The sequence below is a fragment of the Porites lutea genome, chromosome 5, assembly GCF_958299795.1.
Source record: "Porites lutea chromosome 5, jaPorLute2.1, whole genome shotgun sequence".
Classification (NCBI taxonomy): domain Eukaryota; kingdom Metazoa; phylum Cnidaria; class Anthozoa; order Scleractinia; family Poritidae; genus Porites; species Porites lutea.
Genome location: NC_133205.1, coordinates 6,491,015 through 6,506,340, shown reverse-complemented (window position 1 = coordinate 6,506,340; position 15,326 = coordinate 6,491,015). Strand labels below are relative to the sequence as shown.

Below are 15,326 nucleotides of genomic sequence, written 5' to 3'. Positions count from 1 at the left end.
CAAATTCAGGTCTCAAGCTAATTTCTCTCCTCAAGGCCTTTTACAAACAGAAACTATTCGAGGACAAAGAGGCTTGAAGCTGGGAGTTGGAAGTTGTAATTCGTTGGAAGTTAAAAGTAGAGAGTGGGAAGGCGGAGGGCGGAAGACGAAAGTTGGAAGCCCCTCCACGGCATTCGGTTTGGCCAACCACAAGGCAGAGCAGCATAAAAACTACCAAGCCCTGAATTCAGTTGGAAACAGGAAAATGCGTCTGCCCGGTGAGAAGTGAAGTGGACACCTTCTGATGCAGTGTGTTGTGCTGTCGCGTAGTGTAGATGCGTTAAAGGCTACAGAGGACGATGCAAATGTGTAAAAGACAATTTGCCCTACCAAGAGAGGATAAACTCTCTTGGTCCCACACATTGTTGTGCAAATGTGGTGGATGTCAGGACCATGGATGATTGAGAGAACAATGTGTCGTGTAAGCCCCCACGCGTCTGATTATTGAACGTTAATACATTATATAACGTCAATTTTGAGATGCTTTCCTGATAATGAAGGCTGAGAAAGTAGTGTTAGGAAGTCGTAATTTACGTGTATAGTTTTAACCTTGACCAGCCGCCCAAACTCTCCAAGACACTTACAATGATATTTTGATGCCATATTTAATTACCTTTGGTGTAAGTTCAATAAGTTTAAATCTAAAAAATATCAGTTTGGCATTTTACCCAGTCATTTGATCCATGTTGTCGTATAAACAATATTGCCAGCGACCATTATGAAAACTGTCCCCTCCTCCTGACACAGGTCATATCTTGGTTGCCTATAATCATTAAAATGTTTCCCATGATTTTTAGTATTAGTGTGCCAAGTCTCATGCTTTTATCATAAAATGCACAATACTTTCACTCATCCGCTGTACTATATCCTTGTTATTATTAAAGATTTATCCATGTCAAGCGAAACTTGTCAAGATTTCCCATATACACCAACAAGTTAAACTATTGTTCCTTGTCAACGAAAAATGGCAATTGACCGTGGCAACATGACCTGTAAACGTCGCGAAGATTCTGAATTTATCAAATGCTAAAATATCTATTTGAGGCATATTGTTGATTCTTGTTGAAACTTTTTTAAAGTTATGTTCTGTAGCAGCATTATTGTCAAAGCTGCAGTTGTTTTGCTCATTTGATTGGCATACTTTTTACATTGTGAAATCTAAGGCATTATGACATTGCTTTGTAAGCTGTACGTTTGAGAACTATTGTTTTTCTGCTGCCCGTGTCATCATGGTGTGCTCCGGCTGTGGCTAATGACAAATAAATGAGGTGTCTATTCCTGTCACGTGTCTGCCTGATGTTTCTCACGGAGAAAGGGATTTGTTCTCTCGTTCTCTGGTCCAGCACGTACGCATGCCTAGCAGAAGGCCGCTGGTTCATTCCCTTGCCGTGCCAACACTAAAGGTCTCAGTTAAATGACCTGAGGAGAAATTGCTGCCTTTGTAGTGATATCTGCAAAAGGTTAGAGTTTCTAGTCTTCTCGGATAAGGATGATAAACAGTAGGCCCCGTCTCACAGCCCTGTGCACATCAGAAAAATCTGTGGTAGGCTTAAGAACCCACACAATTTGAGGGACTGTGGCCTGCCTATTAGATGTGTGTCGATGTGTGTGCATTGCTGTAGCAGGTCCGCATCAGCTTTCAAACCCTTTATATAACTTGCTTGATCAAATAATAATAATAATAATATGATGATGATGACGATGACGATGATGATGATAATAATGATTATACAGTACCTTCATACAGATGGGACCCCAAGAGTGGCATGGAGCACAGTTAGTCAGTCAGTCACTCAATCATCTGATCCATCCGTCAATCGTACAATCAACTTTTATTTTATGCGTTAACCTTGTTTACTACAAAACAAATTAAATTTCTTAGGCATTAACAAAAACTGGACTCCAATTAAGAAGCAGAGCTTGTAAACATGACAAGAACTACAGGAGTAACACCCGAATAGTATTAAAACAAGAAAAAAAGATCAGATTAGCTTAAAAGCTACAAATGTGTCTACGAACCTATCTTTTTAAGTAAATCTGATTCCTGTATCAGGTTAGGCCCAGTTCAAACGTCGATCTTTTCACATACCGGACCTAACCCCTTCAATTGAGTACATGAAAAGGTCGACGTTTAAATCAATTAAGTTCGACATATCTAATTTGGGTCGACCCAAGAATTAAGATCCCACATGGGAATTTCGACTGTGGAGCGAATTTGTTTCAAACGTCGAACTTCTAATGTGCCGAACCTAATGTATAAATTACTAGAATAATTTGTAAGCATTTAAGACCAATGAACATCGTGAAAATGGTCCGACTAATTAAGTTCGACGTCTTAATCAACCGTCGAACTTGTACTGTTTGGTTCGAGCTAAATAGGTATAAAGTTCGGAACATGAAATGATCGACGTTTGAACGGGGCCTTACAGAGAGAGTTACATGGACATGCCGACCAACATATCGGTCGAAGGGGGGTCACTTTCACATATCAATCATCGATCATGGCCGGCACCGAGTCCACATCGATTGGCATCGATACTAAATCTCTTCTGAGTACACAGTTTCAGGGTATAAACTTATGAAGGAGAAAGTTTTGGTTTTTTAATTGGACAATGGAGAGTCACGTGACTAGTAACTATCGAAATGTTTAAATCATTAATGCTTTATTTCTTGAATCAAGTTTTGTTGCTCAGGACTACATATCATGGTCGGCACCGATTCAGCGTCAATTATACTCCACGAATACGTCACTGATACGTCATTGATTTTAATGCAATGTGTAACTTATATATCACCGATATCGCATAGCGAGCGAAACTCTGAGCTTCCCATTAAGCCATGAAGGTTTATTCTATGTACACTAATTTTCCCTAGTCGATTCAGACTACCGATACGGTGGGGTCTCTAATGCACATCTCATCGACTTGCCGCGGGGGGGGGGGGGGGGGGAGACCCCGGGCCAATCAGGGGAATTGTAGAATGGGTGCAACAAAGTCGAGAATTTCCTCCTGGAGATGGGGGGTTTAACAAGACAAAGACCCTTGGGTCAAGTGGGTAAGTGCGAAAATCCCCTTGATATCTACAGTTAAACCTCCACTAACGTCCACCTCACTCGTTTGACGGCCACTTTGTGCCGGCGGACAGTCCAAACAATGACTCTTGTTTTAACTTCTCTACAACGGCAACGACCACAAAAGCGCATTCGCAATAACCAAAATCACATCTCCACAAGGCCAAAATTTTCAGCGACTGACGAAAAACTCAAGAATGCGGGGAAATTTGATCCATATGGCTCCTTGGTGATTAACCCTATGGTGAAGGCAGGCGAATACCGATAAAATGCATTTTTCACCAATTCCTCTTTATTGGACTGATTTGCGGCTAAAGCATAAGAATGGCTATAAATGAGTTTTGCAACGAAAAAGGGTATTTTCCCTCTAATCGGAGGTAATTAAGCAGCTTTTTTGTTTTTTGCGCATCTATTTCGATCTTTCTCTCTTGCTCTCATTTTTCTTTTGCCTTTCACCGGCTTTATAAGCAGTTTTTTGCCCACTTTATCGTCTTTCTTTTGCATGGAACTGTATTAGTTGGAGTAGCAGAGTAGGGTAGAGTAGAGTATTAGGTGAAGAGTAAAATTGGCAGTGGATTTTTCCCCAAAATATTACGCTTTTGTGATTGTAACTCTGATATGATTGGTCAGACTACGTGCTGAGGCATTGTTGAAAAGATTTATCTTTGCTGAAGTTGTTGCTTACCAACTTATTATCTTAAGCTGAAAGCTAAACGGGTACAGGCAGGACAAAAGGCAGCATCGTTCCATATGGAACGAAAACAACCAAAGCATTTGTCAAAGGGTTAATCGTGGTACGTTTTTCGATTAATTTAAGATTAAATGAAATTACAGTACTTTTATCGCAAGGACCTTTTTGATAGTACATACTCAGAAAATGTACCTCAAGCTAAGAGTCAGTTCACTTTCAGTTTAAGGCGATGAATGTCCGTCGTTGGACGTAGGCCTTCCCCATCTGTAAACCTGAAGAAGGCTGGTATGGCCAGCCGAAATATTGTTATAAAAAACAATATACGTTGTTTTAAATCAGCTTTGCAGTAGTCTTTGGACTTCTTGTTCTTGGTTCTTTATATTTTGGCTGATTTGATATCTTTGCTAGAGATCCAACGTTTACAACTAGCAGGATCTTCGTCCACAGTTTTTGCAGCTAATTTAATCCTTCCCCATTGACCTTCTTTGGACCACGTTTTGCGCGACACGGTGCCAGTGTTTTAGGAAACTATCTAAGTCGTCCCTCCATCTCTTCCTTGGACTTCCCCGGTTCCTTGAGTTTCCCCGGGGCTTCCAGAACGTAATGCGGGATGTCCAACGGTTGTCTGTTCTTCGCGCCACATGAGCAGTCCAATCTCATTTGAGTTTGCTCATTGTTTTCGTGATATCTCATACTTTGGTTTTTTCTCGAATCTATTTAGCTGTTTTACGATCTCGCCATGTTATGTTTTGCCTGATTCTTTCATCGGCTCTCTGCATAGTTCTGAGTTTCAAGGTTTGTTGTTTCGTAAGATTCCAGGTCTCAGATCCGTAGATGACTGTTGGTAAGATGCACTGATCGTAAACTTGGCTTTTAAGGAATGATCGGAATGTCTTTGTACTCGCTCTACCGAAAACTCGCCATCCGAGCTTGATACGACGTTTGATCTCATGTTCCTTCGAATCGGAATCCATGGAGATGCATTGACCGGGGTAGATGTAATGATCGACTGTCGACGGTGGTGGGTTCTTCTACGTCCTCAGCGAACTCGTTGTACATAACCTTGGTCTTTTTTAGGTTCATGCTGAGCCCGACTTCAAGGCTAGCTTGGTTGAGTTCGTGTAGCATTTCTTGGAGTTCTTCCATACTGTTGGCAAAAATAATAATGTTATCGGCGAATCGTGGGTGAGTGAGATATTCACTATCGATTTTGATTCCCTTCTTTTCCCATCGTAGTTTGCGAAATACCTTTTCCAAGAATGCAATGAACATTTTGCGAGAACTGGTACCACCTTGTCGTATTCCCCTTCGCCGTCTGAATCATTTGGAGTCTTTGTGGAGTCTGATGTAGGATTTGGCGTACTTGTAGATGTGTTGTAGGACGTTTACGTAGACTGGCTCGACCCCTTGCTCCTTAAGCGCATCTATGACGTTCGGAATCTCGACCGAGTCGAAGACCATTTCGTAGTCAACCAGGTCCACGACAAAAGGAAAAGCGCTTACGGAACCCCACTTGTTCTCTTGGTTGATTCCTGTCTAGCGTGCTGGTCAGTTAGTTCGTGATGACTTTGGTGAAAAGTTTGTAGATATTGTTTAAAAGGATTATAGGACGGTAGCTGGAAATGTTCTTGCGGTCTCCCTTCTTGTATAGCAGAATGATGATCGCTTCATTCCACTCTTCAGGAACCTTGCTTTCCCTGATCAGGTATTCGTTAAATAGGGCCGCTAACCTTGTGTAGATGGTCTCACCCGCCGCTTCGATCAGATCGATGGTGATGTTGTCAGGTCTAGGAGCCTTTCCTTTTTTTTATTGCTTGACCGCAAGCTCGACTTCCCACGGCTCAACCTTTGGGAAGTCTGGCAACCCATGTTGCACCTACGGGTCGGGAGGTTCAGGATCTGGGGGGTCCGATGAGTCGAGTCTTTCATAGAATTTTTGTGCTTGGTCAACAATTCGGCCCCTGTCTAATGTCGACGAGCCGTCCTCCTCTACAACACCTGTAAATTAAAGCTTTCCGCCGCTGAGTTTTTTCCCTTGCCATTTTGAAGCCTTTTCCTTGCTTGATTATTACTTGAATTGATTCCGTTCTGTGCTTTCTGAAATCTTGACGTTGCCTCGTTTTTACGGTTTTTTCTTTTCAGTTCTGCTGCTTCAACTTTTTCTGGAGCTGACGTTGGTGGTTGGAGATTCTTTCTTTTTTCCATCAGAACTAGGGTTTCTCTGGAGCACTTCTTGGCTATTTTGCGAGGAGTTGCGAACTCTTTGGCTGTCGCTACCAGAGATTTGACGATGTTGCTGAGATTGTTGACGGTGGTTTCATTGACATTTCCGTCCTCCTCTTCAAGAGCGGCATTTCTGTTTTGGAGTTTGATTGTAAATTCCTCGACATAAAATGGTGGTACTGTACAGTACCGCAAATGATCCCCAACCGCAAATGATCCCGAGACCGCAAATGATCCTCAAAATGGACCGCAAATGATCCTCGACCGCAAGTGATCCCTAAAGTCGACCGCAAATGATCCCTTGAAAACTTGAGGAATGGAATGGATTTTATGGGACTGATTACATAAAAGGACTGATTATAAAAAAGAAACCTTTTTCTCTCGCCTTTTAAAGAAAAAGGGAAGGAGGACGCTACATCTCACTCTCAGGTCAATTTATACAAGGCGAAAAAAAAAAATGGAATAAATCTGAAAAGGTATAGTATTTACCGTATACTTCTTCCTTTGTCGATTGCTTCAATTTCCTTTCAAGAATGAAAAATTTAAGACAGGCAGGACGTTACACAGAAAAATTGTTTTAACACCTAGAAGCTCAACCTTTCTATTGAGGAATACAAAGCCGGGCACCCTCTACCTAACAAGAGCTTTATTGACTTTACTGATCTTTTTGAAAGCATGAAATTAATCAGCCAGAATATTTCATTTTGATTTTTCTCTGAAGTGTTAATTTTACGTGATAAACAGCAAGACATTTGTTCGTAACTTAGGTGCCCATTACGAAACAAGACATGATTTAACATAAACACAAGTCAAAATGCCCCCGAACTTATCAATGTACACAGGTTTCGGTTTATTTCGAAATAGCAACTTTCTTACATCTCATGAACGTGTTGTGAATTGTTATATTAGCGTTTTTATGTATATTCATTTGTTGTGCTTTGCTGAAGACAGTTACCAGAAATCTAAACCTGGTAACGAGAAACGCAAAGCCAGGTAAGCGGTAGTTATCGTGTGACAAAACATCGTAAGAAACCGTCACATTCACGGACTAAAAGAAAATCGCTTATGATTATTCGGATCCAGGAGGCACTTAAGAGAAAATTAAACAACCTAAAACCCTTATTTAGCGGCAATGAAGAGCACTGCATTTCAAAAGAGGTAAAAGGAAATGCTCTTGCATCAAAGGGCAAATCATGCCGACCAGAAACAACAATAACCGCAGAAATTGCGTGTCATGACCTCTCACTATGCAATAAGCAGCAAAAATCACATTTGCTCAGTCAAAACGTTTTCCTCAGAGGTATAATCTACCCGCCAGAGCCGGAAAAAAGTCATTGGAACAAGCAGCATTTTAGCATGAGGTTAAAATCGTGTGTTGCCTACCTACTTCGTTTTTACTCTTGAATGATTTTTTTCATTTAGGTTTTATTCATGTATTTATTTGAGAAGTAAAATTTAGCTTTTAATCTGACTTATTGTAATAATAATAAAATCGACACGATGATCCGCTAACCTGATTCCAAGTCATTCCTATTTTTCTTTCGGGATCATTTGCGGTCGACTTTGGGGATCACTTGCGGTCGAGGATCATTTGCGGTCCATTTTGGGGATCATTTGCGGTCTCGGGATCATTTGCGGTACTGTACAGTACTCGTAAGTGCTCTGGCGTGTGGTGGAACAAATGGCGCCTTTCTCTTTTGGTGTCTATTTTAACTCTGCATCTTACCTTCCTGTGATCACGGCCGACATTAACCTCTTTCATGGCCTCGACGTTTTTAGCGATTTGGTGTTTATCTACCATGATATAGTCGATTTCGTTAAACGTTTCATAGTTTGGTCTCCTTAGGTCGGTTCTTCTTTTCGAAGAAAGTGTTCCTGATCTTAAAGCCGTGGGCAATGGCGAAGTTGACAAGATCCTCGGCTCGGTCATTTCTATCACCATAACCGAGGGCGCCTAGACATTCTTCATCTCCGCCTTCAACCTTTGCGTTAAAGTCGCCCATTGTGATGTTGAAGTGGGCTTTGTTGTTTTGCATGGCTGTGTAGAGGTCGTTCAGAACGTTTCTATTTTGCTAATTCTTTTAGACTACGAAGAGAAACCGCTGATTTTGGCAATTTTTATCCTGCGTATATTTGCAAGCGCGCGAGAGAAAGTCACCTTCCTTCCTTGTCTACTTGACAATTATTCCTCGAACCCGAATGAGCTATTGACTCAGAGTCCATGAGGGCGAGAGGAATAATTTTTTTAGTAAAATCCAACTAGTTGGTCAAAAATATCGAGATAAAACAACCTTAGCTAGCAAAACGCGATTCAGCCGCCGTTGTTTTGGTTTTCAAAACCGGCGCTTTTCGCTACTACTGGGCTATAGCATATAGCCTAGTAGTACCTCAACCAATCAGAACGCAGCATTGATAATAGACCACTAGGTTGGATTTTACTAAACTACTTTAACATAGAGAAGGTTGCGATACCTTGTTCGATTTGTCTTTTGCCATCATTTTGATTCTTATTGTTTATTTTACTAACCGAAAAGAAAAAACTGTATATTTTGGTACACTCCTTCCTCCCTATTACGTACGGTCATCTCTCTACAATGACCACTTCCATCTGTCCCCAAGGTGGCCGTTGTGGAGAGGTTCAACTGTATTTCACCCTAACTGGGGTTGAGGAGATTTTCGTTTTGATAATTGTTCCTGTTGTAATTTATGGGTTGGGGAAAGTCTTAAATCCCTGTGACACCCCAGTCATATTGCCATCCGCGATTAAATTTGAAAACTCCCACCCCTTTCCCGCGAACTCAATGTCGTAAATTTTTCCTTCCTCAGGAGGAGTAAATCCAATCCTTTCCCTTGTATTCTCCGGCAAGGCTGGCTTTCCTACTCCTGGGGCAAGCGGATGACATAAGCACAAGCTTAAAAGTTAAGTATAAGTGTACAGTGGGTGATTAAGAACAAGAAGTTCCTTTATCTGATTCACATTTTCGATGGATGAAAAGCGTAGCTCCCGACTAAACACCATGAGGTCACTGTAGTACGCATGTGTAGTTGTCCCGCCATCTCTCTTTAAGCCAATGTCGTACACGGAATGGCCTGAATTCTTGATGTCCATTGAGTCGCCTGTCACTTTCTTACTCGTATTCATCTCTCCGTTTATGAAAAGCCTTAGAGTACCTTCTGTTCGTCCCCAAGTCATTGCCACGTGACTCCACTTGTTAACTCGGACAGCATCTCTGCAAAAAATAGAGAGGGGACTGATATGTCATGGGTGGCATTTACTTTTTCAGCCTTTTCCTCTCGATTAATTTGACAAGAGTGAGTTTGTTACCTTTGAATTAATTCAAAATGGCGAATCCAAGATGGCGAACTTTCCAACAAAACATCACCTTCCAAGAAACTACACTCTAGGTATCTAACTGATGCTGCTGTTTACGTTGACAGTTTAAATCCATACTTGTTTTTAATATTCATAAAGTAATGGAAACCAATCAATTAAAATCAACAACGTTTTGTCGACGTCAAATTACTTCAGATCAAAAGTTACACTTGTTTACCTATTCAACAATTTTTATATGAGGCTGAGGCTGAAAGTGTAATGAGAATCTATGCCAGGTGAAGAGGTCTCACGACTCACTTCTCATGATACGAGAGCGGAATTCATAATACACTCTAAGCCTGTTTTTCTTATGTCAAGAAAATCCCAGACGATCGGGGATTTTACTGTTTCCAGACCGTCCCAGATTTTACCGACTAATGAAAAATCGAAATCTAAGATATTCCCAATCGTCAGGGATGGACAGGGAGAAATCTGGAGAATCGGGAGCGTTCTATTTTCCCGATACGTCACAGATTTCTGCGATGGTCTTCGATCATTCCCGACAAATGAAAACTCAAATTTGTACCGTCGGGAACGTCTGCGATGGATTTCGCTCATTACCAATCCCCTAAATTGCTGGGCTCCAGCCCCCCTATCACAAATAAACATGGCTTCTCTCGAGAATCTGGGACAGACTTCTGGCGATTATCCGATGTATCTGGGATGGTCGGCAAAAATTAACATCCCCGATCGTCTGGGATTTTCCTGACATATGAAAACCAGGCTTTAGTGGCAAGGGCAGATTTAGCGGTGGCCTCCCCCACCCCTCCCCCCTCACTTTTTCTCTCAAATTTAACATTTCTCGGAAAAATGAATAGTATCAAAAAGCTGGCAAGTTATCTCCCCGCCCTTTTCTGAAGGTTCTGGTTCCGCCCTAGCTGATTAGGTTATTTGCTTACATGAACAGTTCACGAACTCCAACAACTATGGAATCAAGTTCACTCGCGCACTAAAAAATACTCTCATGAAAGCAGTCATATCAAGGTCAGCGAAATAGGAGTTTACATCAACTTGTTTTCATCCAGGAAAGCGTTTTCCCTATGTTCGATTACTCATTGCGTATCGTGGAATACTCCTCGATGATGCTATTGATCATTGATTATTTATTTATTTACCATTTAGGTCTTTCACTCAATATTGAGCATTTTAGACCGCTCTAGAAAAAACAAACAAACAAAGGAAAACAAAAGTGACAGAAATAACGCTTATGAGTGCAAAGTAATAAAAGTGTCAATAAATGTTTGAAATTGCACTTTTAAAAGCAGCCAGTGAATTGGACAATGCTATACCCCTTGGGAGTTTGTTCCATTCTGTAATTGTCCTTGGGTAAAAGGAATACTTGTTGTTATCCCTAATGGCAGTCGGCTGTGTGTAAGAGTACTCTATGAACGAGTTGTAGATTGACATCTTTGTGAGAGACAAGTCTGTGATTAATAAAGGCTGGAGATATATTATGAATATGAACATTCGGTACCACTCGTCGCAATAATCAGATGGATGAGACGACTATACCGACATACAAAAAGTAATAAAGACACGTGAAAATATCTACCTTGTACACAACACCAGAAAAGATTTATCATATTCATTTCTCGCCTGGACACAAATGTGACTGCTCGGTTTAATATACAATCGAAATGACCAAGGAGAAGACCAGTCGCCATAAACTGGATATTGTGCACCCGAGCTCTTCCGCAATTCACGACGTGGAATCCAATATCCAAGACTAGTTTGGATTTCCTTTCATGGGACGAATGACTATCGACATTCATAGAATTAACAAAAAAAAGTGAAGATGCCTACCTTGTACAAAACAAAAAAATATCTTTTCCAGTTATATTTCTCGCATTGGCACAAAAGTGACTGCTTGGGGCAATATACACTCGAAATGACCAAGGATAAGACCAGTCGCCATAAACTGCATATTGTGCACCCGAGCTCTTCATTTTGATCCATACGGCGATTGTCAGGCTTGTGCGATGGATGGGAAGAGACGGAGTCTCCGCGAACGTCCCACTGCTTCCGTCTAAATATAGAGCTGTTCTTCCATCTTGCTCCTCGTATCTTGCAGATCCCTTTAAGCTGCAAAAGGGCATAAAGACAGTTCACGTTGTCTCACGCGGCTAATTGTCGCGTCACGTAGAGCTCTGCAGGGTAGAGTTCGTACAATACTTTACGGAACATAACCCATTTAAGTTACTATCCCGACGCGAATACCCTACAAGAGTATACATGCCTTAGCCTGGCATGCGCAACTTTGCAACAGACCCATCGGATAAAAACGAAGGGTCCAAATGAGTTCTAAGTATCAAAGAACACCTTTTGGTTGCTGTAAGGTTGGTTATATACCGGCAGATACGGCTATCAAGCCTAACAGGTAAAATACCTACTTGTCACTTGTGAGATATTTCTAGTTCAAAAAATCAAGGTGGGTATTCCATACTCATTAGTAAAAGTGATAAAGGGAATACCAATATAAACGTTATTAAAACTACATCAGGGAGGAATCAAACTCGTTCCTCGAGTCCTCGTTATTCTTGACCATGCACTTTGCTATTTTGCACATTTATTTGCTGTTAGTGCACGAATACTACGTGAAACTTTCTAGTTTCACGTTTTGTGAAGGACGTGAACACAAGAAAATGATTTGAATCTAAACTAAGTACAGTCCTTTAGAATACAACTCCAGAAAAATTGGCGAAAATTTGAGAAATTGAATGAGATGGAATAAGACCAACGAAGTTTGAAACAGCGAGAATTCACGTTTTAAATGACGTTTTCTCCACCGTGGCCGACAGTGGTTGTTTAAGTTCCCGAATGAAGGAATCAGGAGGGCATGGAGAACGCTTCATATATTTGTGGACCCAACACTAGTATTGGCGAATTTAACGTGTCAGGCTATCGTGACGTCACGTACATGCCGGTACGGAGTTCACAGTCCAATTTCTTGCAGCAACAGAGATAAACAGTAGAAGAACTAAAGGGGAACGAGTGCTCTGGGAGTGAGATTGTGGAGACCTTTTATTTTGTTTGAGAACACGTAAGGAAAAACTACGAATTTTCCTCATTATTTCATATGTTTTCTTACTTGACTTGACTGTCCGTACCATTGAGCCGCCAGTGAGAAAGGAGACCTGAAAGGAATTATTTCGCAGTCTTAGTAACAGAGGGTAGGCCTTAAACTGCCCATGTGTAAAACGCGAGTATAAAATAAATGACAAAGAAAAACAAAGGAACGAAAGATTTAAAAAAGGTGGTGGCGGGCGGTGATGGAGGGAAAACAATGGAAATGTGATGTTGTTGGAGGAAAATGATACAAATGTGATGGTGGTTGTGGCATTGGAGGGAAAACAATAGAAACGATAGGTAGACAGCTGCGGGATGGAAAATGCAGGAATTTAAAATGGTTGCGCTTAAAGACGCCTGGAGAAGGTGACATGCGCGTCTCTAATGGAAGACTGTTCCACTCTTGGATTGATGAAAAGAGAAAAGATTTTTTGTGCCTTTCAGTACGAACGAAGGGTAAGCAGAGATTATTGTCAGAACAGAGACAATAACTAGATCTTTCAGAAACGAGATTAGGACAAAAATCGCATAAATAAGGCAGGGCTAACTTAAAAACCATTTTGTACATCAAAGTAAGTTTATAAATTTTTCTCCTAACACTAAGTTCGACCCAAGAAAGTTTATTTAATAGCGATACCATGTTTGTACCTTTTACAGCACCGGTTACAGCCCTTGCGCCCTCTATTTGTAAGCCTTCTAACAAATTACTATCAGATTCAGAACATCCATCACAAACTACATCAGCATATTCTAAGGATGAACGCACCAAGGATTTGAATAAAACTTCAAGTATATAACGGCTCAAATTTTATTTCAATGGCTTTAGGATGTTTAATTGAATTGTTTTAATATATGCGCTCGCCAAGATAAGTTAGAAGACAAGGTCAAATCAAGATGTTCATGAACTGTCACATCCTCTATAATACTGTTCTTCAAAATCAAAGGGGGTTGCAAAGGCTTTTCTCTTTTTGCCGAAAAAACAATCGATTTAGTCTTAGATTCATTCATAGTCACCAACCACTGGTTAGCCAAGTCTGATATTGATGTCAAGTCATGATTAAGTTTAGCAGCGCAGTCTCTAGCACAGGAAAAAAAAACGGATTCCCATTTTTGGATATTTTAGGGTATTTAAAGAATACCCATAAAAATCCCAAATTTGGCAAAGTGAGACAAGTTCCAACCAGGGAATTCCCAACCAAGTTCCCTGATTGGGACTTGTCTCACTCTTCCAAATTTGGCATTTTTGCGGGTATTCTTTAAATACCCTAAAATATCCAAAAGTGGAAGTCCGTTATTTTTTCCTGTGTAGGAGACTGAACTTTTTCCATCAAAAACAATCATCAGCAAATAAAAGACAGCGAGAAGAGATTGTGACTGGTAGGTCATTAATGTCAATGAGAAACAATGATGGACCTAAGACCGATCCCTGGGGGACACCGGCCTCGATATAACGCCAATCAGAATGTACTTCTTTGATTATCGCTCTTTGTTTACGACAAGAAAGGTAACTTATAAGCCAGTTAAACAAATTCCCCTCAACTCCAATGCTTCTTAACTTGACTATCAGACAGCGATGCAACACTCTATCAAACGCTTTGGATTTATCAAGGAAAACTGCTCTCACCTCACTGCCTTCCTCAAGGGCTTCATAATCTCGTGAACAATATATACAACTCACATACGCCACCATTTTTTTGGATGAAATTACTAGATCACTAAGAGCTAGGTTAGTCTTTGTATTATAATTAATCTTCGCTTTCCTGACAAGACTAACTACTAAGTTCCTCTAAACACGATAACGATCCCAGGATGTAGTTGATTTACATTTAGAATAAGTTTTTAAAAGACGATCACGCATTCGAACGGCTTTACGGATCTGACCAGTCTTCCATGGTTTGTCGCGAGGTCAAATAATCGGCACTTTCTTACGTGGTATTAAAGACTCAACTGTACTTAACAAAATAGAAAAAAATCTATGATAAATGACATCGATATCGAAAAGCGCAGCGTCAAAAACATCATTCCAATCCGCGTTAGATAAAGTGCCATTTAACCCATCAAGATCAATATCATTAAAATTCCAGATCTCTCTGGTAAAAGATTTGGGTTTTTCTTTGCGACAATTTAAATTTGCATAGATAATGCAGTGATCATTGTTGACTGGCTGACTGAGAGTACCAGAAGGAACAAAAAAGCCAGGCGAGTCTACTGTCGCAATTTGTAATAATCATCGCACTTTGTAATACCTGTCGCAATTTGTAATAAATCCATCGCACTTTGTAATACCTGTCGCAATTTGTAATAAACCGTGTCGCACTTTGTAATAAAAAAGCTGTCGCAATTTGTAATAACAGTCCATCGCACTTTGTAATAAACTAAGCTGTCGCAATTTGTAATAATTCCATCGCACTTTGTAATAATTTTTTGAGAGTGATTCAACTTACTTCGTTAACATAAATATAATGCCAAAATATGCATGCTACTTCATAAACAAAGATGATGACGTCTGCTAGCATGTAACATGTCCGTAACATTAACTTTGGTCAAACATGCATGTCTTCCGCTATAAATTTTCTGCCTTGATTAATAACGTGACTAACTAGAAACGCTTTTATGAAAGACATGAAACTGCCTGTGACATATCACCAAAAAGATATGAATCACGTTTAAATTCAAAAATATTTAAATAAGAAAGGCAACATTTAACAACAGAAAATTCATGAATAACCTGACATTCGTCGTCCAAATCCATGTTTGCTTGCCACGTGACACGTGAAGTCTTCGGCGGGGGGGGGGATAATCCCATATATGGATGAGCTAGATACGTAGATACGTAGTACCGCCTGATAGGGTATGGTTTTTGA

At 40.5% G+C, this 15,326-nt stretch overlaps 1 protein-coding gene across 1 annotated transcript in view; it reads right to left on the bottom strand.

The window, feature by feature from the left end:
* Nucleotides 1–8,943: 8,943 nt before the first annotated feature.
* Nucleotides 8,944–15,326, bottom strand: part of LOC140937825 (uncharacterized) — a 33,564-nt gene continuing 27,181 nt past the window's right edge. The window contains exons 3-5 of the mRNA XM_073387401.1: nt 12,485–12,530; nt 11,200–11,478; nt 8,944–9,253 (exon numbers count right to left, since the gene is read on the bottom strand). Coding sequence (XP_073243502.1) covers nt 8,944–9,253; nt 11,200–11,478; nt 12,485–12,530 — 635 coding nt within the window. The remainder of the gene's footprint in view (nt 9,254–11,199; nt 11,479–12,484; nt 12,531–15,326) is intronic.